Source organism: Leptodactylus fuscus, chromosome 4 (genome assembly GCF_031893055.1).
Source record: "Leptodactylus fuscus isolate aLepFus1 chromosome 4, aLepFus1.hap2, whole genome shotgun sequence".
NCBI lineage: Eukaryota > Metazoa > Chordata > Amphibia > Anura > Leptodactylidae > Leptodactylus > Leptodactylus fuscus.
This window is the reverse complement of record NC_134268.1, coordinates 213,618,367-213,642,398: the sequence shown is the minus strand read 5'-3', so window position 1 is coordinate 213,642,398 and position 24,032 is coordinate 213,618,367. Positions and strand designations below refer to the sequence as shown.

The following is a 24,032-nucleotide window of genomic DNA, read 5'->3' as shown; positions in this document are numbered from 1 at the left end:
AAGGGGTTTCTAAGACTAGATATGGAGGGTTTATTCTTAGGATGGGTCATCAATATCAGATCAGTGGGGGGAACCAACACCCCTACTGATCAGCTGGATGTCAGATCTGCATAGTGTGTGCAGCTGAAAGCCGATGGCTCTGTACACTGTGTAGGGCTATTCTGGGAGCGGAGCTGTAATAGCACAGTATAAGCACTATATGAAAGATGGAGCCATCTCCATACACTCTGCAGATGTGGTGATGACAGCAGCTGATCAGTAGATTTTAGATGTCGTTTTCGCACCGCCGTTCCATAGAAATCCCAGATTTCGTCTGTATGCAAATGAGTTCTCTCGCAGCACTGGGAGCGGTCCTCAGCTCTCAAACAGCACTAGGGGGGGGTCCCCAATTCTGAGGGAGAACTCTCCAACGCCGCCTCCATCTTCTTCAGGAACGGTTTCTCTGCAGGCCTTCTTCCGGAGCTGGGTTCAAACTTCTAGGTCTTGGGCCTCGGGCATGTGTAACGCTAGGTTCACACCTGCGTTCAGGTCTCCGTTCTGTGGTTTCTGTCTTCTGCATGCAAGACGACTGAAACCACAGACCGGTTAAGGCTGTGAGCTTTTTATGCTCTCCGCCGCAAAACCGTTTTTTTTAAACTGGACACAGAGTCCTGCATGTCCGACTCTGTGTCCGGATTTAAAATAACGGTTTCGCGGCGGAGAGCATAAAACGCTCACCGCCGCTCACGGCCAGACAGCTTTCAAACCCATTCAAATGAATGGGTGAGAAAGAGTCCTGCAGGTTTCCGTCTCCTGCCTCTGTTTTGTGCAGGAAACGGAAACCTGCAGAACGGAGACCGGGCGCAGATGTGAACGAGCCCTTAGTGGACATTTTTCTTGTGGCCGCAGGCATGCCCAGTCTGCTAGGCCCGCGGCCATAAAAGTTTGAAGCCAACGATGGAAGAAGACCTGCAGAGAGACCGTTCCTGAAGAAGATGGAGGCGGCGCTGGAGAGTTCTCTCGCAGCATTGGTGACGCCCTCAGTGCTGTTTGAGCCCTGGGGACGCCCCTAGTTCTGCGAGAGAACTCATTTGCACATAGATGAAAACTGGGATTTCTACGGAACGGCGGCGCGGAGAAGACATCTAAAGGTAGGAGAAGAATAGTCTTTCTTAAGGCTATTTCTACATGTGATCTACAAAAGATGTGATTTTAATGGTAGAATCCCTTTACTATGTACCGCATGTGGCCATGTAGAGTGACCCCGTATTACTATGTACTCTCTAACCTCCATTTATGGAAACTATATTAGCGCACAAATCTTTACAAGACCCTCCAAGTCTGAAGTCATCGGCAGCAGAGAAGAAATGCAAACGCTGGCGGCGGCCCAGGATCGATACGGCACATGCAGCCTCGGGGAAGGTCTTTTATTTGCTCTCGGAGGCCTGTAGAACACAACGCATCCGCAACCTGCAGAAACAAGCGGCTGTGGCTGCGGCTGCGCGGGAGAAAAATAAAACTCAATTACAGTATCTGGTCTATAAGAATTTCCCTCCGGGGCGCACGTCGGTTCTGTAGGGTTATCCTATAGAGAAGACAAGACGCACTCTGAAACCTTGACAAGAAATGTTACAGGTGGAGAGAATCTTCTTGTACCTTTGTCTACGAGCGATAAGTCTCAGGCCCGGGACGACATGATTGACAGTCACGCTTGGCGCTACGGCGTCACTATGGAAATGCTTAGCGCTATTGAAACGGTACTTAAGTACTTTGAAGGTTTTGATGAAACGCACTTTTAACTTTTTAATTAGGTTTCTTTTGATTTCTTCCCGTCGCACCTGCTTCAGATCTCATGTTGTTGTCGTCAACATTTTAACAAGAATTTTATGGCCGCCGAGTTGCAGAGCAGGTGCGTATCAGCAGGCCAGGAGCTATTCGGTCTAGACAGTCGCTGCTACTTCTACGGGAGTCGGAATCTACCTGCGCATACACAGTACGGTGCAAAAGTTTTAGACAGGTGCGGAAAAAAATCCTGCAAAGTAAGAATGCATCCAGAAATAGAAGGGTTAATAGGCCATTTTTGTGAATGGAGAAACGTAAATCCCATCAATATTCGGTGTGACCTTTGCATCAGGTCTTCTCGGTACTTGCAGTCAGTTTTTGGCAGAACTCGGCAGGGACGTTGTTCCCAGCACAGATCTTCTGTGGATTTAGGCTTGCTCCAATCCGTCTGTCTCTTTATATCATCCCAGACAGACTGGACGATGAGGAGATCAGGGCTATATCTGTGGGGGCCGGATCATCACTTCCAGGATTCCTCCTCCAAAGAGCAAAGGTCACACCAAATATTGATGGGATTTATATCTAACAAAAAAAATTATTAACCCTTCTATTTCTGAAAGCAGTCTTACTTTGTAGCATTCCCCAGTCTAAAACTTTTGCACGGTACTGTATATGCAGTGAGTAGAATTGGACTCCACTGTGCGTACAGTACTGTAGAAAAACTGATCCCAATTGGGGTCCTCAAAACTGTACAATACATGATGGCGTCACCTCCAGTGGTCTTCATGTTCTGTAGGCAATATGTTACTGATGCTCTAGGACAACCTACAGACATTGTCATCTACAACCCCAACCCAAGGTATGGAAACCACTCCTCTGGGTCAGTCCATAATGATCTTGTAGGGTAGTGATAGTACTATACAGTAGATCTGACACCAAAACCAAGACAAGGCCCCACTGTTGGTCAATTAGACCAGTTGTGATGTATTGTAGAAACAATCCAGCAATTGTGCTTAATGCCTATGAATGGAAACCACAAATGAACATAGAAAAACATCTGATGTAACCCATTCATGGAGGCAGGACACACTAGAAGACGTCCAACCAAGACTGCAATGTAAAACAACTTTCCGAGCTGGACAAATTCGAGAAGCCAATGCATCAAGCCAAGTGTAGCTGGTGCCCACCAAAGAATGCAAAAGGTTCACGACAGCCAGAAAATGTCCTGACTGGACAAATGTGAGAAGCCAAGTAGACAACGCATCCAACCAAAGACTACAAAAGCTTTAGAAGAACCAAACATCAAGCACAAGAAGTTTCCAGTTTTGGATAAACTCGAGAAGTCAAGAAGCAAAATGATGTTGGTGTCCACCAAAAACTGCTAAAGGTTCTGAACCACAAAACGCAATTTACAACAAGTTTCCAAGCGGGACAAATCTGAAGAACTATGTAGTTAATGCATCAAATAAAGTGTTGCTGGTGCCCATCAAATACCGCAAAAGGTTCAGAACCACAAAATGCGATGTTCAACATGTTAACGGGCTGGAAAAATTTGAGAAGTCATGTAGTCGATGTACCAAGTTAGATGTTCTTGTTGTCCAGGAAAGACAGCAAAAGTTTCAGATCAAACAAATGAAGGGCACAAAAAGTTCCAAGATAACGCCAGGTAGTCAATACATCAAGGATTGCCCACCGAAAACCAGAAACATTTCAGGACCTCCAAATGAGGTGCACAAAAATTTCCTGAGCTAGAGAAATTGGAGTAACGTTGTGTTACGGATATAGTCTACAATAGGTCTTGATCTATAAAGATCAGATACCTATAGGTGATGCCAAACAAATCTGAAAAAACTAGGGGTTCAGGTCATCCATTGCTGGAGCTTTCTAACCACTGGACGATTCCAAATAAGATGGCGGTTCCCGGTTAGGCTTGGACTATTTTTTAGGTTTCAAGGACTCAAGGTCAAGATTTGTATGGACACTTCTAGCTTGAGACACCACATACAAAGCTCTGGCTATGTGTATGGAGACAAGTGTGACCTGTGTGCTGACGAAAATTTAGTCTATGGTGAAAATTATGTAAAAGAGAAATAACCAGTTTGATAAAATCGCTTTCTTCAGCGTCAACCAAGTTCCTCCTTCCGTAGAACGAGCTCAAGTTTATCTGTTTACAATCAGTTCTGTCATGGGCTCTAAGAAGATTTACATACTTGGCTTTATTAAAGGGATTCTCGGCTTGGACAATTTCTGCTTTGTTAGAAAGGTCATTGATGAAGTGCAGATCCCCAACGATCAGCTGTCATGTGACAGGAAGTCTGGTAGTAAGTGTTCAGTTTCTCTGCAGCACCACCACAGGTGGAAAGTAGTATTACACTGTGGCTACTCAACGCGTTTCCCTGACTGGTCCTCCAGAGTAAGAGATAGTCTTCGCTAAAGCTTAGAGATGAGGATTCTGAAGAGAGAACGCCCCTCTATTAACACAGAATTCCCCAATAGGGTGTATGGAAATGAGTTTTCTAAACTAGACAACCCCTTGCTGCAATGCCACACAAACTTTTCCTGCAGTTTTCAGACACAGTAGTGATCCAGATCTTTACCACTTCCTACAGATCCTATAGTAACATCTTACAATACATCTGTTCTGTGTAATGCGAGTTCTACGTGGTTAATGGTTTGAAAGGGTCCTCCTTTATAATGTCCTACTTCTGTATAGTGACCCCCTTTATAACGTCCTCCTCCTATATAACATCCTCCTATATAACATACTCCTGTATATCATCCTCCTGTATAATGTATTCCTCCTATATAACATCCTCCTGTATAATGTCCTCCTCCTATATAATGTCTTCCTCCTATATAACATCCTCCTGTATAATGTATTCCTCCTATATAACATCCTCCTGTATAATGTCCTCCTCCTATATAACATGCTCCTGTATAATGTCCTCCTCCTATATAACGTCTTCCTCCTATATAACATCCTCCTGTATAATGTCTTCCTCCTGTATAATGTCCTCCTCCTATATAACATCCTCCTGTATAATGTCCTCCTCCTATATAACATCCTCCTGTATAATGTCCTCCTCATATATAACATGCTCCTGTATAACGTCCTCCTCCTATATAACGTCCTCCTGTATAATGTCCTCCTCCTATATAACATGCTCCTGTATAACGTCCTCCTCCTATATAACGTCCTCCTGTATAATGTCCTCCTCCTATATAACATCCTCCTGTATAATGTCCTCCTCATATATAACATGCTCCTGTATAACGTCCTCCTCCTATATAACGTCCTCCTGTATAATGTCCTCCTCCTATATAACATGCTCCTGTATAACGTCCTCCTCCTATATAACATCCTCCTGTATAATGTCCTCCTCCTATATAACATCCTCCTGTATAATGTCCTCCTCCTATATAACATCCTCCTGTATAATGTCCTCCTCCTATATAACGTCCTCCTGTATAATGTCCTCCTCCTATATAACGTCCTCCTGTATAATGTCCTCCTCCTATATAACGTCCTCCTGTATAATGTCCTCCTCCTATATAACGTCCTCCTGTATAATGTCCTCCTCCTATATAACGTCCTCCTGTATAATGTCCTCCTCCTATATAACATGCTCCTGTATAATGTCCTCCTCCTATAAAACATGCTCCTGTATAATGTCCTCCTCCTATATAACGTCCTCCTGTATAATGTCCTCCTCCTATATAACATGCTCCTGTATAACGTCCTCCTCCTATATAACATCCTCCTGTATAATGTCCTCCTCCTATATAACATCCTCCTGTATAACGTCCTCCTCATATATAACATCCTCCTGTATAACGTCCTCCTCCTATATAACGTCCTCCTGTATAATGTCCTCCTCCTATATAACATGCTCCTGTATAACGTCCTCCTCCTATATAACATCCTCCTGTATAATGTCCTCCTCCTATATAACATCCTCCTGTATAATGTCCTCCTCCTATATAACATCCTCCTGTATAATGTCCTCCTCCTATATAACGTCCTCCTGTATAATGTCCTCCTCCTATATAACGTCCTCCTGTATAATGTCCTCCTCCTATATAACGTCCTCCTGTATAATGTCCTCCTCCTATATAACGTCCTCCTGTATAATGTCCTCCTCCTATATAACGTCCTCCTGTATAATGTCCTCCTCCTATATAACATGCTCCTGTATAATGTCCTCCTCCTATAAAACATGCTCCTGTATAATGTCCTCCTCCTATATAACGTCCTCCTGTATAATGTCCTCCTCCTATATAACGTCCTCCTGTATAATGTCCTCCTCCTATATAACGTCCTCCTGTATAATGTCCTCCTCCTATATTATGTCCTCCTGTATAATGTCCTCCTCCTCGAGATCTCAGCTTACTGTCAGTGAATGAGAAAACTCTTGGAGACAATTATATCCAGCCTAGGCAATGCTCTATGAGCCAAACAGCCCGGAGTCTAGACTGATACAATGTAGCTAAGTATGCAGGTGCAGCTGATGTGCCGAGCTCACAGAGCATTGTCTAAATTGGATACAATTGTATCAGCTGAGGGAAGGACTAGCGATATACAGGGATCAACAAGAATCTTCTCAGCTACTTACACAGACATTAAACATGATGAAGATTACAAAATAAAATAAACTGATATACCAGTTTTCTGGTGTAAAAAAGTTAGGTAAGTACATTTCTGTGCAGAAATTTGCAACTTTTTGCTGATCTTCGCCCCCAACACCCTTTTTTTGGGTGCGTCAGGGCAGTGTTTATCAAAAGGGATATCGATACAATATGGTGGAAAATGAAGACATTAAATTACCCATAGGCCATGATAGTAAAGGTTACACCCTGTGGATACATTTTGTAGCGGTCGCTGAGCAGGACACATTGGATGGAGCAGATACCAGAAGGACACTTGATATCCATGAGGTCTATAGGGTCTACGGACCCGTTCATGGCTAGCAAGTCTTCATCGGTCACACTTATTTTCTACACAAATATCTATATACACAAAAGCCACGTCTCCATTTCCTCTTCGTTTCCAGCGATCACCTTGCTTACTATAACATAAAAGCCGTAACAGTAGAAGCAACATTACAGAATGACTCACGAAGGAAACGTGAGACGTCAGGAAAACGTTCAACAATCTACAGTATATTCCGTCTTCGGTTTCACATTTGAGATCGTAAATTCCTAGTTTAAGTGATTCTTTAAGATAAGGAGCAAGACATACAAAACAACCACTAAGACATATATGTATAGGGCCTGGAAAACGCCAACAAATCCACCACAACGCTCAACAATAAAGAAGCCACCAAGGGCCTACAAGAACTTCCACCACTGACAAGAAGCTTCCGCTACTGAAGCCTTTGTGACAAGTCTCAGAATCCCTAAAATAAAAATATCTCGCAGTCTCCTCCTTCCTAAAAACAATTGCTTAATATTCAGCAGCTGGTCAAAGATGGACATATGTCTCGCGGCTACGGACTGGTGGAGCGACATCTGGCTACTCTCAAAATAGAAGGACCACTTACATCACACACACGTCTTTTTTTGGGTGATGAGAACCTGATTACCCCACCCCATTCTGAAGTGGGCAAAATTTCACTCATCATCATACTGGGCAGGAAGATTGAACCATGTATGACCAGATTTATGACCAGTGATATCTGATCTATTTGCCATGAAAGTTGCAACCACTAATGGGACAATTCCAGTTACTACACGGGCCGTAGTCTGGTTTTCCGGGAACTGAACCCAGAGATTTGGGAGTGAGGACAGGGATCTCAAAAATAGGACGTATTACTAAACCGGTAATATTCTATTATATTGGTGAGAAGTTCACTAAACTTATCGCCACAAGGTGATCGTTGAAGGTCCCACCACTGGGATCCCCACCAGTCATGGAAATTAGAGTCTCTCGTCCTCAAGTTGATGGAAGTAATGCATATTACAGCCCCATTCAATTTCCATGGGACTGATGGAGATAGCCAATTACACCACTTGCCATCTTCACCATCCCCCATACACTTTGAATGGCGCAGCAGTGCCACCCCTGTCATTGTGTACCAGGCACAGGACCTTACGTTCTGGTTTATAGACACAACCAGATAAAAAACAAATGCAATCGATGAATCTACAAATGTGATCAATACATGAATAATTACATTTAAAAAAATTGTCTTACTTTGATCGGTGATTTACTAAATTTAATTTTCCTCTGCGTTGGAACTTCCTCTTCTTCCGGCAATCCCGCTATCTCATAATATTCCATGTCAGGTTCATAAGACTTATTTTCATCACTATCGTCGTCGTCCCCCGGTTCTGTCTCCTCCCAGTCGGTGTTAAACCGCGAGCGCACCCTGTAAACATTATAGTCAGAGTGTTCATAGGACTGGATGGTGGACAGACAATTCAAGTCGCTGCCGATACTTGTCCCGACATCGAGAGACGTGGAGGTTCCGTGGCTACGGTTGGTCGGAAAGTTGTCATTGTTTTCCAAGGGTGTTGGCGAGTCCCCTGATTTAGTCCTATCAAAAGCATTCAGTGAGTCTTCGGACAGATTATTGTGTTGTGTTATGTGCTCGGGTTTTTTCGCTATGTGTCTCGCGTCGTCGGAACCATCCGCGAGATTGTTCTTGGTGGATAGGTTGTCGTTTGAGGTACTGCAGCCTACGCTCTTTTCTCTCTTGACCTCTTTAGCGTTGAGGTGAACATCTTCTCGCGACGCGCTCCTCTGATGAGAGTTCTCCACACACGTATCCGTGTCCGTTTCCGATGGCGGAGACCAAGAATTTGAGTCTTTATTTTGCCCGTAACCGTCAACAGAAGAAGGTGCGATATTGAGCGGATAATGTCCCGTTACCGAATACCCTTCGTTATTTTCATTTTTCTCCAGGGCGTTCGGGCTTGGAGAATCGCTGTTTTCAAAGACAGCGCTAAGTTGGCTCACGGTTGGGGACAAAGCTTCCGTCCTGGAACTCAAGCTGTCCAAAGAATCACTGCTCCCCCTATTAGACTTACTCCTGCTCCCCTCATCTAGAAGTTCACCAGATCCTCGTCTATCCTTCTTGGAAACGTAGCGGCCGCTCGCCCCACAGTCGTTGGTGCTGTGTTCAAACAACCTTCGCGTTTCTGTAAACTTAGAGTACGAAGGTCCATCCAAAGTGTCGAAGCGACTGATTCTTTCCGAAACCGTAGTCTTGGGTTTTACATCCGACGCTTCTTTCTTTTCCACAAACTCTCTAGGCTTTGATCTCCGTTGAGGAGAGGATGGAGTCCCCTTGGACTTCCTTGTCGGAACGCCATTGTTTTCGTTGGGTTCCATGCCCATCTGCATGAATAGGTTTTTGATTCTGTTGACGTTGGAGCCATACCTCCGTCCCCTCGTCTGCTGGGTCTGCGGCACATCAGTCTCGTCTTTAGCTTTGTCCTCTCCATCTGATTTTGGTTTGTCGAAAGTGCTCTTGAGAGCCTGAAATTCTGTCCTATAGGCATTCCTGTGGGGTGAGGCGCTCCTCAGGTTCGAACGCTCTCCTGTGGCTTCTGTCTTCATCATGTTCATTTCAGCAGAGCAGCACAATGTGCATGATGACTAAGACGCGTTCCTCAGAGGTCTCCTGTCATGCGGATTTCGTGGGGTAACAACTGGAATATCGCTGCAATTACATGCCTCTCTTCCAGTCAGACCTCGTAAAAATCCTGAAGACAAGCTGCGACAGAGACAAGAAATTATATGAGAGATGCTTATCAAGATAAATATAGCGTTTCTTCTGCTTATTCGGTTAATTATAGCATATTTGTGGTTTTTACGTGAAGGGAAATGGAGACAAACCTGATAAATCACATATTACCTTGTTATAGGAGGTGGAAGGGCAAAAGCAGATCACTATGTCTCGACCATAAAATATATAACAGAGCTCAAAGTACCCGTGAGCTCACCTATGTACAGATAATGGTGACATCAGGAACACTCCGTCCCAAAGCATCTAACAAACTCAGCCCTGCTGTAAGTCGCCAACCTAGCTCTTCTGTATCAGACAAATTCAGCCGTTCTCTGACCCCTAAACTCCAATGATTTATGTCCGGAACTCAGTTCTGCTGCTTTGCTTAAATTCAGTTCAGTTCTATCTGCTGCGTCTTCTAAACTTAGCTTTTTTCCCAAACTCAGATCTGCTGCATCTCCGAAAGCCAGCTCTGTAACAGATCACAAACTCAGCCATGGTATATCTCTCATTTGGCTTTACTATCTCCAAAACTCAGCTCTGCTGCATTTAGGAAACTCAGCTCTGCTGCACCCACCGAACCCAGCTCTGCTGCACGTCCCAAACTCAGCTCTGCTGCACGTCCCAAACTCAGCTCTGCTGCACGTCCCAAACTCAGCTCTGCTGCACGTCCCAAACTCAGCTCTGCTGCACGTCCCAAACTCAGCTCTGCTGCACGTCCCAAACTCAGCTCTGCTGCACGTCCCAAACTCAGCTCTGCTGCACGTCCCAAACTCAGCTCTGCTGCACGTCCCAAACTCAGCTCTGCTGCACGTCCCAAACTCAGCTCTGCTGCACCTCCCAAACTCAGCTCTGCTGCACCTCCCAAACTCAGCTCTGCTGCACCTCCCAAACTCAGCTCTGCTGCACCTCCCAAACTCAGCTCTGCTGCACCTCCCAAACCCAGCTCTGCTGCACCTCCCAAACCCAGCTCTGCTGCACGTCCCAAACCCAGCTCTGCTGCACCCACCAAACTCAGCTCTGCTGCACCCACCAAACTCAGCTCTGCTGCACGTCCCAAACCCTGCCCATTACACCTAACAAACTCAACTCTACCTCATCTAATATACTCAATAGCAAAGGTAGGCAACTTTCGGCACTCCAGCTGTTGTAAAACTACAACTCCCAGCATGCATACTGGCTCTGCTGTTCTTGGAATTCCCATGAAAGTGAATGGAGCATGCTGGGAGTTGTAGTGTCACAGCAGCTGGAGCGCCGAAGGTTGCTGACTCTATAGAGACTGTAGAGGTAACTATCCCTACCAGGCCCTGGAGCCTGAGGGGGGCCCAAAGCCCTCTCTACAACATTAATATTATAGACAACACATGGTAAATGGGGGTCCTGTTCCAAATTCTGCATTTGGTCCCAGGAGCTTCAATTTGCGCTGAGTTTCTGTTCAGAGCCTATGGCGCAGAGTCCGGCAGAAATCCTGGACGAAAAAGTCCTGAATGCCCGACTTTGCCGCCTGGTGATCCCTGTAAAAAGATAATGGACTCCTGACAGACCCCATTATAGGCAATGGGGTCCCCCGGGATCTATTGTTGTCTGTCAAAAAGACGGAACATTTTCCAATTCTACTGTCCCTGTGACGGAGCAAAAGAATAAATGCCCCGATGCAGATGTGAACACGGCCTTAGGCCTCTCCCAAACAGTACCCCATGACACCACACAACCTGGGCTCTGCTACATCTAAGCACTTACACTACGCACGGCCGCGCTGATTGACCTATTGAGTTTCTGTCCTGACCCTTGTGTTGCTGAATGATTCCATTTACTCTCCATGTAAGTTTTATTGACGTGGGCCTAGAAGGAGGAAGGGAGGCGGGCGGGGGCGTCTATGGTTCCTAATAGCAGTGCACATACCGTATACTATAGCTATACTGTACACTGCGTAAGAACAGGTCACCTCAAGGACTGTAGTCAAGTGGAGGGGGATGGCGGTATGTTTACATGCACTCAGGTCTCCGCCATACTGGTGGCGTTACGAATGACGTTCCCTTCTAGCTAACTACAGTGACATACACCAGGTATCTCAGCCCCGGAGGCCCCTTATGGGTTATATAGGGGTTATATAGGGGTCCCTACACTATATGCAACCAATCACAGCGCAACTTTCATTTTCTATTCTGCTGCACTGTGAACTGTGCTTTTCATTAATATCTGCCCCAAATTTACTGAAACTGGACACATTCATAGATATTGTACATGTCTGCTCAAAAATTAGTGCATACCCAACCCATAAGATGACAATCCTGTCCAGTTTAAGGACCATGACCCCATTGCACCTACTGAAATTTTGTTAACTATGGTTTCGGTTGACTATAGAAACCAATCGCAGCGCCAATTTCGTTTCACAATACTGTTATACCTATACACACTGCGGTTTCTGTTTCCCAATGCCGTAGCGGATTTGTATAGCATGGCAAACCCCCAAGAGTATAAAGGGGTACACCGCCATTCCGGCAAGGAGTCTGTCAATACGACGGAAAAAACAGCCCCATATTCCTGAGCTCTAGCCCGATCCCGAATAGATTTCACTAGGGGTTGGCCAAATCAAACTTCCCCTTTAAGGCAACCATTTTGAAAAACATCCCCATGACATCACTACCGTCATTTACCCTTTGGGATATCGGTATAATGATGATCTCCCGTCTCCATTAGGATTGTTTTCTGTTTTTACGGAGGCGATACGCTTTAATCCACGTCTTCCGCAGCGACTATTATGGGCCGGGAAGCTTCACGATGAGTTACTGTCTCTCTGAACACTAAAGGATTTAATGAAGTCGCACCGAGCCGAAGGACTGCGTCTGCCTTAAAGGCGAAATATGGCCCTGCTTAATAATAAAGCCTCCATAGTCCGCATACACAATGCCCATGAAGTGACACATGCCAACGTATCACAAAAACAATGCCAGTCCTTACCCAAAAAACGTATTTTACCGTACCTAGAATTTAATGGCTCCCATTGTTTGTGGTCACTGACTATGGAAATCTGGAACTCAATCCCGCAATCAAAAACGCCAGAAGAAGAGATGACGGCAAAGGATAAAGAAAAATCCAGGTTTAATATTAAGGAAATGTCATAATCCTGCAGATCGGAGGGTGATAAGCCCCGGAGAATACGTAACGTAATGAAGGCAGCGGGATAAGTCCCAGGCATGGACCTCGCTGCATTACTCCCAGGGCTCAGTACACAACAAATCCTGCTCCACCTGCAGCAAAACAAGTCACGAGGATGAGGGAGAGGAATGATTGACTACAGAGGGTTAATGTGTAAAGGGTTAACGTCTGTCCGTATCCTCTGCCGTGATGGAAGATGGTTGACTGTCCTGTATGGTATATAGAGATCATGGGAGAAGGGGGGGGCGTATGTATGGACAGGGTACAAAAAGCACACAAATACACATAGGTATATAGTATATACAGGTCATCGTGGTGATGATACAATACATACAGATGACTGTACTGATGTGTATCTGTATACATGTGCTAATACCTGTATTCTATGTATGTCTATACATCTGTATGCATGCACATAGGTGTACAGCTTATCTGTATGGCTGCATGTGTCTGTATAAGCAGCATATATGTATCTGTAGATAGATGTGTATATGAATGTATACTATATGTGTATATAATTGAATATATATATATATATATATATATATATATATATATATATATGTGCATTTGTAAGTAAATAAGTAAATATGTGTATGTATGTGTGTATGCCTGTGTAGTCTACCTAAATAGCATGTGTGTGTGTATATATATATATATGTGTGTGTGTGTGTGTAAGATTATATACAGACAGATGTGTAGATGTATCGCTGTGTATCAGTGTGTGTACATATATACAGTATGTGTGTGTATACATTTGTATCTAGAGCTGTGTGTATATCTATGTGTATGTATACAGCTGTGTCCATGTGAGTGTATGTGTATATAGATGTATGTGTATCCATGTGTATGTGCCTCCTGCTCCCCTACATGACACATACATGTAGCAGCAGGGTAAGTGCTATCTGTATACTGCCCCATACATGTATATGACACACTGGCTGACATATGAACAAAGCCCATTATGAGGAGGGGGCACAGCAGCAGCAGACCCCCCAGCACTGATCAGACATGGCAGTGCCCCCCCTGTGCGGTTACCTTGCGGAGCCGGCTCTGCAGCAGGGTGCACGGTGCTGGATGTGTGTGCACAGGGGATGATGTCTCCCTCCTCCTCCTCCTCCTCATGACTCAGTGCTGCAGCTCCACTTCCCCATCTCTCTCTCCCGCAGCCTCCCTCATGTGTCAGGCACAGCTGGGCAATGCGGGCGACCACTCAGCGAGCCATCAGTGTCAGCAATGCCCGGGACTGCGCTGCCCTTGTGCTCGGCTTTCTGCTCGGGAGAGACCATTCCCGCCAGCTGCGGGGGGTGTGGAGCCTACCATTACAGCGCTGCCTAGTACTGCGCGGCTGCTACACACATGGCTTGAATAAAAAACGACAATATGGAGCTGAGCAGCCATGTGTTATAGAGGACGGGGGGCTGCAGCATGGGGGCCAGGGCAGGAGAAGAGAGATGGGGGGAGGTGAGGGGGTGCAGAGAGAGGGGTAATAAGAGGGGGGTGATGGGGTACATGGTAGGGAGGGGAAGAACGAGGGGCGACGAGGTAATAAGAGGGGGGTGATGGGGTACATGGTAGGGAGGTACAGAAAGAGGGGTGATGAGGTAATAAGAGGGGGGTGATGGGGTACATGGTAGGGGGGGAAAAAGAGGGGCGAGAGGTAATAAGAGGGGGGTGATGGGGTACATGGTAGGGAGGGGAAGAAAGAGGGGCGACAAGGTAATAAGAGGGGGGTGATGGGGTACATGGTAGGGAGGGGAAGAAAGAGGGGTGACGAGATAATAAGAGGGGAGTGATGGGGTACATGGTAGGGAGGGGAAGAAAGAGGGGCAACAAAGGCCTGGTAATGGGGTACATGGTAGGGAGGTACAGAAAGAGGGGTGATGAGGTAATAAGAGGGGGGTGATGGGGCACATGGTAGGGAGGGGAAGAAAGAGGGGCGACAAGGTAATAAGAGGGGGGTGATGGGGTAAATGGTAGGGAGGGGAAGAAAGAGGGGCAACGAGGTAATAAGAGGGGGGTGATGGGGTACATGGTAGGGAGGTACAGAAAGAGGGGCGACGAGGTAATAAGAGGGGGGTCATGGGGTACATGGTAGGGAGGGGAAGAAAGAGGGGTGACGAGGTAATAAGAGAGGGGTGATGGGGTACATGGTAGGGAGGGGAAGAAAGAGGGGTGACGAGATAATAAGAGGGGAGTGATGGGGTACATGGTAGGGAGGGGAAGAAAGAGGGGCGATGAGGTAATAAGAGGGGGGTGATGGGGTACATGGTAGGGAGGGGAAGAAAGAGGGGTGACGAGATAATAAGAGGGGAGTGATGGGGTACATGGTAGGGAGGGGAAGAAAGAGGGGCGATGAGGTAATAAGAGGGGGGTGATGGGGTACATGGTAGGGAGGGGAAGAAAGAGGGGCGATGAGGTAATAAGAGGGGGGTGATGGGGTACATGGTAGGGAGGGGAAGAAAGAGGGGCGATGAGGTAATAAGAGAGGGGTGATCGGGTACATGGTAGGGAGGGGAAGAAAGAGGGGCGATGAGGTAATAAGAGGGGGGTGATGGGGTACATGGTAGGGAGGGGAAGAAAGAGGGGCGACGAGGTAATAAGAGAGGGTGATGGGGTACATGGTAGGGAGGGGAAGAAAGAGGAGCGACAAGGTAATAAGAGGGGGGTGATGGGGTACATGGTAAAAAGGGGCGACGAGGTAATAAGAGGGGGGTGATGGGATACATGGTAGGGAGGGGAAGAAAGGGGTGACGAGATAATAAGAGGGGGGTGATGGGGTACATGGTAGGGAGGGGAAGAAAGAGGGGTGACGAGATAATAAGAGGGGAGTGATGGGGTACATGGTAGGGAGGGGAAGAAAGAGGGGCGACGAGATAATAAGAGGGAGGTGATGGGGTACATGGTAGGGAGGGGAAGAAAGAGGGGCGACGAGGTAATAAGAGGGGGGTGATGGGGTACATGGTAAAGAGGGGCGACAAGGTAATAAGAGGGGGTGAAGAGGTACATAGTAGGGAGGGGAAGAAAGAGGAGCGACAAGGTAATAAGAGGGGGGTGATGGGGTACATGGTAAAGAGGGGCGACAAGGTAATAAGAGGGGGTGATGGGGTACATGGTAGGGAGGGGAAGAAAGAGGGGCAACAAAGGTCTGGTAATGGGGTACATGGTAGGGAGGTACAGAAAGAGGGGTGATGAGGTAATAAGAGGGGGGTGATGGGGCACATGGTAGGGAGGGGAAGAAAGAGGGGCGACGAGGTAATAAGAGAGGGGTGATCGGGTACATGGTAGGGAGGGGAAGAAAGAGGGGCGATGAGGTAATAAGAGGGGGGTGATGGGGTACATGGTAGGGAGGGGAAGAAAGAGGGGCGACGAGGTAATAAGAGAGGGGTGATCGGGTACATGGTAGGGAGGGGAAGAAAGAGGGGCGATGAGGTAATAAGAGGGGGGTGATGGGGTACATGGTAGGGAGGGGAAGAAAGAGGGGCGACGAGGTAATAAGAGAGGGTGATGGGGTACATGGTAGAGAGGGGAAGAAAGAGGAGCGACAAGGTAATAAGAGGGGGGTGATGGGGTACATGGTAAAGAGGGGCGACGAGGTAATAAGAGGGCGGTGATGGGATACATGGTAGGGAGGGGAAGAAAGAGGGGCGACGAGGTAATAAGAGGGGGGTGATGGGATACATGGTAGGGAGGGGAAGAAAGAGGGGTGACAAGGTAATAAGAGGGGGGTGATGGGGTACATGGTAGGGAGTTATAGAAAGAGGGGCGACGAGGTAATAAGAGGGGGGTGATGGGGTACATGGTAGAGAGGGGAAGAAAGAGGGGCGACGAGGTAATAAGAGGGGGGTGATGGGGTACATGGTAGGGAGGGGAAGAAAGAGGGGCGATGAGGTAATAAGAGGGGGGTGATGGGGTACATGGTAGGGAGGGGAAGAAAGAGGGGCGATGAGGTAATAAGAGGGGGGTGACGGGGTACATGGTAGGGAGGGGAAGAAAGAGGGGCAACAAAGGCCTGGTAATGGGGTACATGGTAGGGAGGTACAGAAAGAGGGGTGATGAGGTAATAAGAGGGGGGTGATGGGGCACATGGTAGGGAGGGGAAGAAAGAGGGGCGACAAGGTAATAAGAGGGGGGTGATGGGGTACATGGTAGGGAGGTACAGAAAGAGGGGCGACGAGGTAATAAGAGGGGGGTCATGGGGTACATGGTAGGGAGGGGAAGAAAGAGGGGCGACGAGGTAATAAGAGAGGGGTGATCGGGTACATGGTAGGGAGGGGAAGAAAGAGGGGCGATGAGGTAATAAGAGGGGGGTGATGGGGTACATGGTAGGGAGGTACAGAAAGAGGGGCGACGAGGTAATAAGAGGGGGGTCATGGGGTACATGGTAGGGAGGGGAAGAAAGAGGGGCGACGAGGTAATAAGAGAGGGGTGATCGGGTACATGGTAGGGAGGGGAAGAAAGAGGGGCGATGAGGTAATAAGAGGGGGGTGATGGGGTACATGGTAGGGAGGGGAAGAAAGAGGGGTGACGAGATAATAAGAGGGGAGTGATGGGGTACATGGTAGGGAGGGGAAGAAAGAGGGGCGACGAGGTAATAAGAGAGGGTGATGGGGTACATGGTAGAGAGGGGAAGAAAGAGGAGCGACAAGGTAATAAGAGGGGGGTGATGGGGTACATGGTAAAGAGGGGCGACGAGGTAATAAGAGGGCGGTGATGGGATACATGGTAGGGAGGGGAAGAAAGAGGGGCGACGAGGTAATAAGAGGGGGGTGATGGGATACATGGTAGGGAGGGGAAGAAAGAGGGGTGACAAGGTAATAAGAGGGGGGTGATGGGGTACATGGTAGGGAGTTATAGAAAGAGGGGCGACGAGGTAATAAGAGGGGGGTGATGGGGTACATGGTAGAGAGGGGAAGAAAGAGGGGCGACGAGGTAATAAGAGGGGGGTGATGGGGTACATGGTAGGGAGGGGAAGAAAGAGGGGCGATGAGGTAATAAGAGGGGGGTGATGGGGTACATGGTAGGGAGGGGAAGAAAGAGGGGCGATGAGGTAATAAGAGGGGGGTGACGGGGTACATGGTAGGGAGGGGAAGAAAGAGGGGCAACAAAGGCCTGGTAATGGGGTACATGGTAGGGAGGTACAGAAAGAGGGGTGATGAGGTAATAAGAGGGGGGTGATGGGGCACATGGTAGGGAGGGGAAGAAAGAGGGGCGACAAGGTAATAAGAGGGGGGTGATGGGGTACATGGTAGGGAGGTACAGAAAGAGGGGCGACGAGGTAATAAGAGGGGGGTCATGGGGTACATGGTAGGGAGGGGAAGAAAGAGGGGCGACGAGGTAATAAGAGAGGGGTGATCGGGTACATGGTAGGGAGGGGAAGAAAGAGGGGCGATGAGGTAATAAGAGGGGGGTGATGGGGTACATGGTAGGGAGGGGAAGAAAGAGGGGCAACGAGGTAATAAGAGGGGGGTGACGGGGTACATGGTAGGGAGGGGAAGAAAGAGGGGCAACAAAGGTCTGGTAATGGGGTACATGGTAGGGAGGTACAGAAAGAGGGGTGATGAGGTAATAAGAGGGGGGTGATGGGGCACATGGTAGGGAGGGGAAGAAAGAGGGGCGACAAGGTAATAAGAGGGGGGTGATGGGGTACATGGTAGGGAGGGGAAGAAAGAGGGGCGACAAGGTAATAAGAGGGAGGTGATGGGGTACATGGTAGGGAGGGGAAGAAAGAGGGGCAACGAGGTAATAAGAGGGGGGTGATGGGGTACATGGTAGGGAGGTACAGAAAGAGGGGCGACGAGGTAATAAGAGGGGGGTCATGGGGTACATGGTAGGGAGGGGAAGAAAGAGGGGCGACAAGGTAATAAGAGAGGGGTGATCGGGTACATGGTAGGGAGGGGAAGAAAGAGGGGCGATGAGGTAATAAGAGGGGGGTGATGGGGTACATGGTAGGGAGGGGAAGAAAGAGGGGCAACAAAGGTCTGGTAATGGGGTACATGGTAGGGAGGTACAGAAAGAGGGGTGATGAGGTAATAAGAGGGGGGTGATGGGGCACATGGTAGGGAGGGGAAGAAAGAGGGGCGACAAGGTAATAAGAGGGGGGTGATGGGGTACATGGTAGGGAGGGGAAGAAAGAGGGGCGACAAGGTAATAAGAGGGAGGTGATGGGGTACATGGTAGGGAGGGGAAGAAAGAGGGGCAACGAGGTAATAAGAGGGGGGTGATGGGGTACATGGTAGGGAGGTACAGAAAGAGGGGCGACGAGGTAATAAGAGGGGGGTCATGGGGTACATGGTAGGGAGGGGAAGAAAGAGGGGCGACGAGGTAATAAGAGAGGGGTGATCGGGTACATGGTAGGGAGGGGAAGAAAGAGGGGCGATGAGGTAATAAGAGGGGGGTGATGGGGTACATGGTAGGGAGGGGAAGAGAGAGGGGCGACGAGGTAATAAGAGGGGGGTGATGGGGTACATGGTAGGGAGGGGAAGAAAGAGGGGCGACGAGGTAATAAGGGGCTGGTGAGGTAAATGGCAGTAAAGTGTTTTTTTATTATTGAAATCTCATATGATAAATTATATCAGGAAATAGCCTATAAAGTAATCCCCTAACCTAAAAAAGAGTAGGGAAACACGCGCTTCTTTTCACTTTATGGGACACCTAGGGAACATTAAAGGGGTTGTCCAAGGCTCAGTATTGATGGCCTATCCTCAGTAGTCAATAGTCATGTTTACACACGCAATTTACTATGGCTTTGTGCTGAAAAAAATCTCACCATGTTCTACTTGATTCACGGACCAGTCTCACCACCAAGTGTATTGTGCAGGTAAGTTTTCCTCGGACTCCTCCTTTCTGGATTGGCGCTCCCTTTATGGACATTACACAGGTGACCCAGGAGCGCAGCATAAAATACAGCGACAGGATTTTTGTAAATCAGATTCACGTTATATGGGAGAATCCAGTGATCGGAGCGACTCCATCGAGCCTGGTTATCGATAATATCCTAGTCAGGGTCAGACTTTTCATAGACTGGTCAGATGGCTGGATTCAGATTTCCGTGGTGCCGTACTGGTGTGAGGGTCAGAATTTGGTGCATGTCACCTGAATCAATGATCTCTTTGTTTCAAGTGCCAGCAATTTAGGCTGGTGGTGGGGGAGTAATGGTGGAAAGAAGGCTTTCTTGGCGTACCCTGGGTCCTATGGTACCTGTGCACGTCATGGCGAATCGCTGTGACTCGGAGGAATAAAGGAGGTCAAACACACTACATCTGAGTAAGATCTGACAACATGGGTTGAGCCAATCTTGATATTTAAAATCCGATTTCCGATCGTTTTACAGCCGGTCACGATCATGAAATTTGCTCGATCACTGATCAGGATCCAATCTTTCCCGATCACTCAACCCTCATTGTATATGATATATATAGTGGGGTTGAGCCAATCTTGACATTTCAAAATCCGATTTTCGATCATTTTCCAGCCAATCGCGATCGTTAAATTTGCTCGATCGCCGATGGGGATCTGATCTATCCTGATCACTCAACTCTACTGACAACTTTATTTTCCTGACGACTCAACTCTCTGTCACACTTTGTAGCCGAGCAAGGAAAAAGTAAGAAGAAAAATCCTGTTCCGATCTATAGGATCCCCAAGGAAGATGGAATTTGGTAAGATTAGGTTGGAGATCTCTTACCCAACACAAGAATGGTCATCCATGAGAAGAACAGCAGACACTGACTAGATGACTTACGATGTTGATGTAATGGGTGGATGTTGTCTTCTTCTTCTTCATAGGATTTGCAGATATCCATTTTCTGAAGTAATTGACAGCCGCAGGCAAATCTTAATCCCAGTTTTCTTGAGCAGTAACATTTTTTTTTCCAAAAGAAGCAATTATCTCAGAAGTTTCTTGGGAACCAAGTCCATACTTGCCTAGAGGTAGAATCCACCATCATGGCTCAATCCTCGGTGGCAAGTTATTATTCCTGGATTTAGAACATCAATGTTAGAGAAAGAAAGATCACGGCTGTGGAAACTGGAAAATACATGGCGGTGGGAGCCTATACCTAGCCCATCACCAATATCCAGCTGTGGACCCCAGGACATGTCATATGTGCAGATGCAGAGTGTGTTAGGAGTATTTAGGTTCTTTACTTTCTATTTTTCTTACCTGGGGAGTTTTTGGCTGCGCAGTGTCTGGGGTGGCATCCTGGCGCTGCGGGGTTGTCCTGTCGTGAGTATTGGTGCACACCTTCTGACTTGCACGTGCGCACTGATGGTAGGCAGCTTTATCTCCTGGTTGATTAGTCTGTCCTCCCATTTGCACCTGGGAGGAGTGGTCTCTACTCTGTATTTAAACCCATGCCTCCCATGGTTCTGTGCTGAGTGTCGCTTTTACAGAGCTAGGCCTTAGCAGGAGGAGTAGGTGGTGTTCTGGGATAGAGGAAGTTCCGTGGTTGGTTTTTGGGAGGTTTGGGTGAACGAGTTGGTTTGTGTGTTTTCCCTTCTGTGTTCACCAATCCTCCCTCTGTGTATAATTGACTGTGTGAGTGAATTGCCTTATCCTTTGATTTCTACTCAGTTTCCCTGTGTTTGTTTCCTAGTGTAAGGTTCCTTCCCATATTGGTTTGGGGGAATCCTTTCCCACATTTTTCCTGTGTGCTGCTTGTGTTGTTAGTCAGCGCACACCCTTGTCAGTCCCTGTCAGTAGCAGCTTCACTTGTTCGTTAGGGGTGACCCCCTTTTAGTCTCCAGTCCCTAGAGGTCTTATAGGGCATTCCTTCTCCCACTTCCCTCTAGGCCTACGGAATCAGTGAGAGAGGAGCTGTCGGGGTCAGGCTTAGCCTGAGTACAGCCGACCCACACCCGTGAGGCAGGGACCGGGATAGCTAGTGGGAGTAGTGCAGGGCGAGATTTCCTACTGCTATCCCTTAGCCCCGTTGCAGCTACCTGGACTGACATAACAGTACACTCAGCCGGTAAAAAAAAAAAAAAAAAAGGTTCGTTTGCATTATGACGGACCTGAAACAGTTGTACCAGGCGGTGCAGCAGATCTCCACTGAGATGGAGGGGATCAAGCTACGAATGGATGCCATCCAAGCTTCTGGCGTATCTCAAGTACAGCAGTTGGCTCAACACACAGCCTCTCAGGTGGAGGGCATACAGAGGCAGGTGAGTAGCGCCCCTGTGGGTCGGCCTCTGGAGCCAAAAGTCAGCTTACCTGAACCCTTCCGAGGTAAGAGGTCAGATTTTTTCCGATTTCAAAGGGACTGTCTTTTGTATTTCCGGCTACGGCCGTTTTCCTCCGGTTCTGAGGTACAGAGAGTTGGGATTATTATTACTTTATTGAGAGATGATCCCCTCATCTGGGCACATTCGTTACCAGCCGACTCAGCTTGCTTACTAACTGTAGAGGCGTTTTTCTCCACAATGGGGTTACTGTATGACGACCCAGACAGGGTACGCACGGCTGAGTATAACCTACGACGTGTGGTGCAAGGGGATCACGCTATAGAGAAATATTGCACAGAGTTTCGTAGGTGGGCAGCAGAAGTACATTGGAATGACCCCGCTCTACTTAGTCAGTTTGAGACAGGGCTCTCAGAACAGGTTAAAGACCATCTAGTTTCTCACCCTGTTCCGGGAGATCTAGATGAGGCCATGCAGCTGGCAATTAGAGTTGGACGGCGCCTCTGGGAGCGTGGAGACAAGAGTCCTGGGGGGGTTAGCCCTCCTCAATTCTCTGTTTTTAGAGAGGACCCGGGGGACCAATCCATGCAGATTGGGGCCACTGTGCGAAGTGCAAGACCCAAGAGTGAAGGGTCCCGCACAGTACGCTGTTTTGTGTGTGGAGGGATGGGACATGTAGCAAGGGTATGCCCCTCCAGAGAATGGTTCGCCAAGGAGAGTAATAACCCCAGGTCTATTGAGGGTAAAGGGAGAAAACCTACTAAGGAGGGAGGTGTGCATATTTCCTGTACTCAGACTGCCGGGTTGACCCTTGAAGGATGGGTAAATGGGCAGAAGTGCCGGATTTTGGTTGATTGTGGTTCGGCAGTCAACCTTATTGACTCAGAGTTTTGTGAGCAATTAAGGGTGAGTCCTTTGGTCTTGGAGTCTCAGATACCAGTGTGGGCTATTGATAAGACCCCTCTACAGCAAGCTGTCATCTCCAAACAGGTGGAGGGTTTAGAGTTTATTGTGGGTGGCCACAGGGAAGAGATCGACTTGTTCTTGTTGTCTAAATTACCAGCACAAGTAGTGTTGGGGTGGCCCTGGCTGAAGCAGCATAACCCTATTATCAACTGGGAGACCGAGTCAGTAGTTTCTTGGGGGCAGGGGTGTAATGGTCGATGTCTGCCCATATCCGTTATGTCTTTGTCTATAGACAATTTGCCTCAAGAAATATGTGAGTTCAGGGAGGTCTTTGAGGAAAGGGCAGCCAAGACATTACCACCACATCGCACCTATGATTGCTCGATTAAATTTATACCTAATGCAGTGTTACCCAAGACACGATTGTACAATCTCACTATTCCGGAGAGGGAGGCGCTCAAAGAGTATATTGAGGGGAGTCTAGAGGTGGGGCATATTCGCCCATCTAAGTCCCCAGTAGCAGTGGGGTTTTTCTTTGTAAAGAAGAAAGATGGAGGGTTGTGCCCTTGTTTGGATTTTAGGGAGATTAACAAAATCACGGTGCGGAATCCCTATCCCATTCCGTTGATCTCGGATCTATTCAGCCAGATTACGGGAGCCCGCTGGTTTAGTAAAATAGATTTACGTGGGGCGTATAACTTGCTGAGAATCAAGAAGGGGGATGAGTGGAAAACAGCGTTTAACACACCCCTAGGACACTTTGAGAATCTTGTGATGCCTTTCGGTCTAACCAATGCGCCTGCGTTTTTTCAGAATTTTATTAATGATGTACTAAGTGCCGTCATAGGGAGGGGGGTTGTGGTCTATCTGGACGATATACTCATTTGCACCCCGGATTTGGAGACTCATTGGGAGAGAGTGAGAGAGGTTTTAGATCTCCTGAGGGTTAACCAATTAAGTGCTAAGCTGGAGAAATGTGTGTTCGCGGTCAATAAATTATGTTTCCTTGGCTATATCCTATCGGACAAGGGGTTCGAGATGGACCCTGAGAAGGTCAGGGCAGTCTTGGAGTGGCCGCGACCCGAGAACCTAAAGGCGGTCCAACGGTTCTTGGGGTTCTCCAACTATTATCGCCAGTTTATCAAGGGATTTTCTGAGGTTGTGAAACCTATCTCGGACTTGACTAAGAAGGGGGCTGACTGTGCTTAAGTGGTCGCCAGAGGCGCTAGCTGCGTTTGAAGAACTGAAGAAGCGATTCTCGTCCGCTCCCATTTTGAGACAGCCGGATGAGAG

The 24,032-nt window shown here is 47.7% G+C and overlaps 1 protein-coding gene across 2 annotated transcripts in view; it reads right to left on the bottom strand.

The window, feature by feature from the left end:
* The window catches only part of PPP1R9A (protein phosphatase 1 regulatory subunit 9A), a 134,706-nt gene extending 120,755 nt beyond the window's left edge, over window positions 1-13,951 (bottom strand). Inside the window, exons 1-2 of one of the 2 annotated variants that reach the window (XM_075271786.1) lie at window positions 13,689-13,951; window positions 7,955-9,479 (exon numbers count right to left, since the gene is read on the bottom strand). In XM_075271786.1, the coding sequence (XP_075127887.1) occupies window positions 7,955-9,331 (1,377 nt within the window). In that variant the 5' untranslated portion in view covers window positions 9,332-9,479; window positions 13,689-13,951. The remainder of the gene's footprint in view (window positions 1-7,954; window positions 9,480-13,688) is intronic. The other variant, XM_075271787.1, reaches the window with a different exon arrangement.
* Window positions 13,952-24,032: the final 10,081 nt, after the last annotated feature.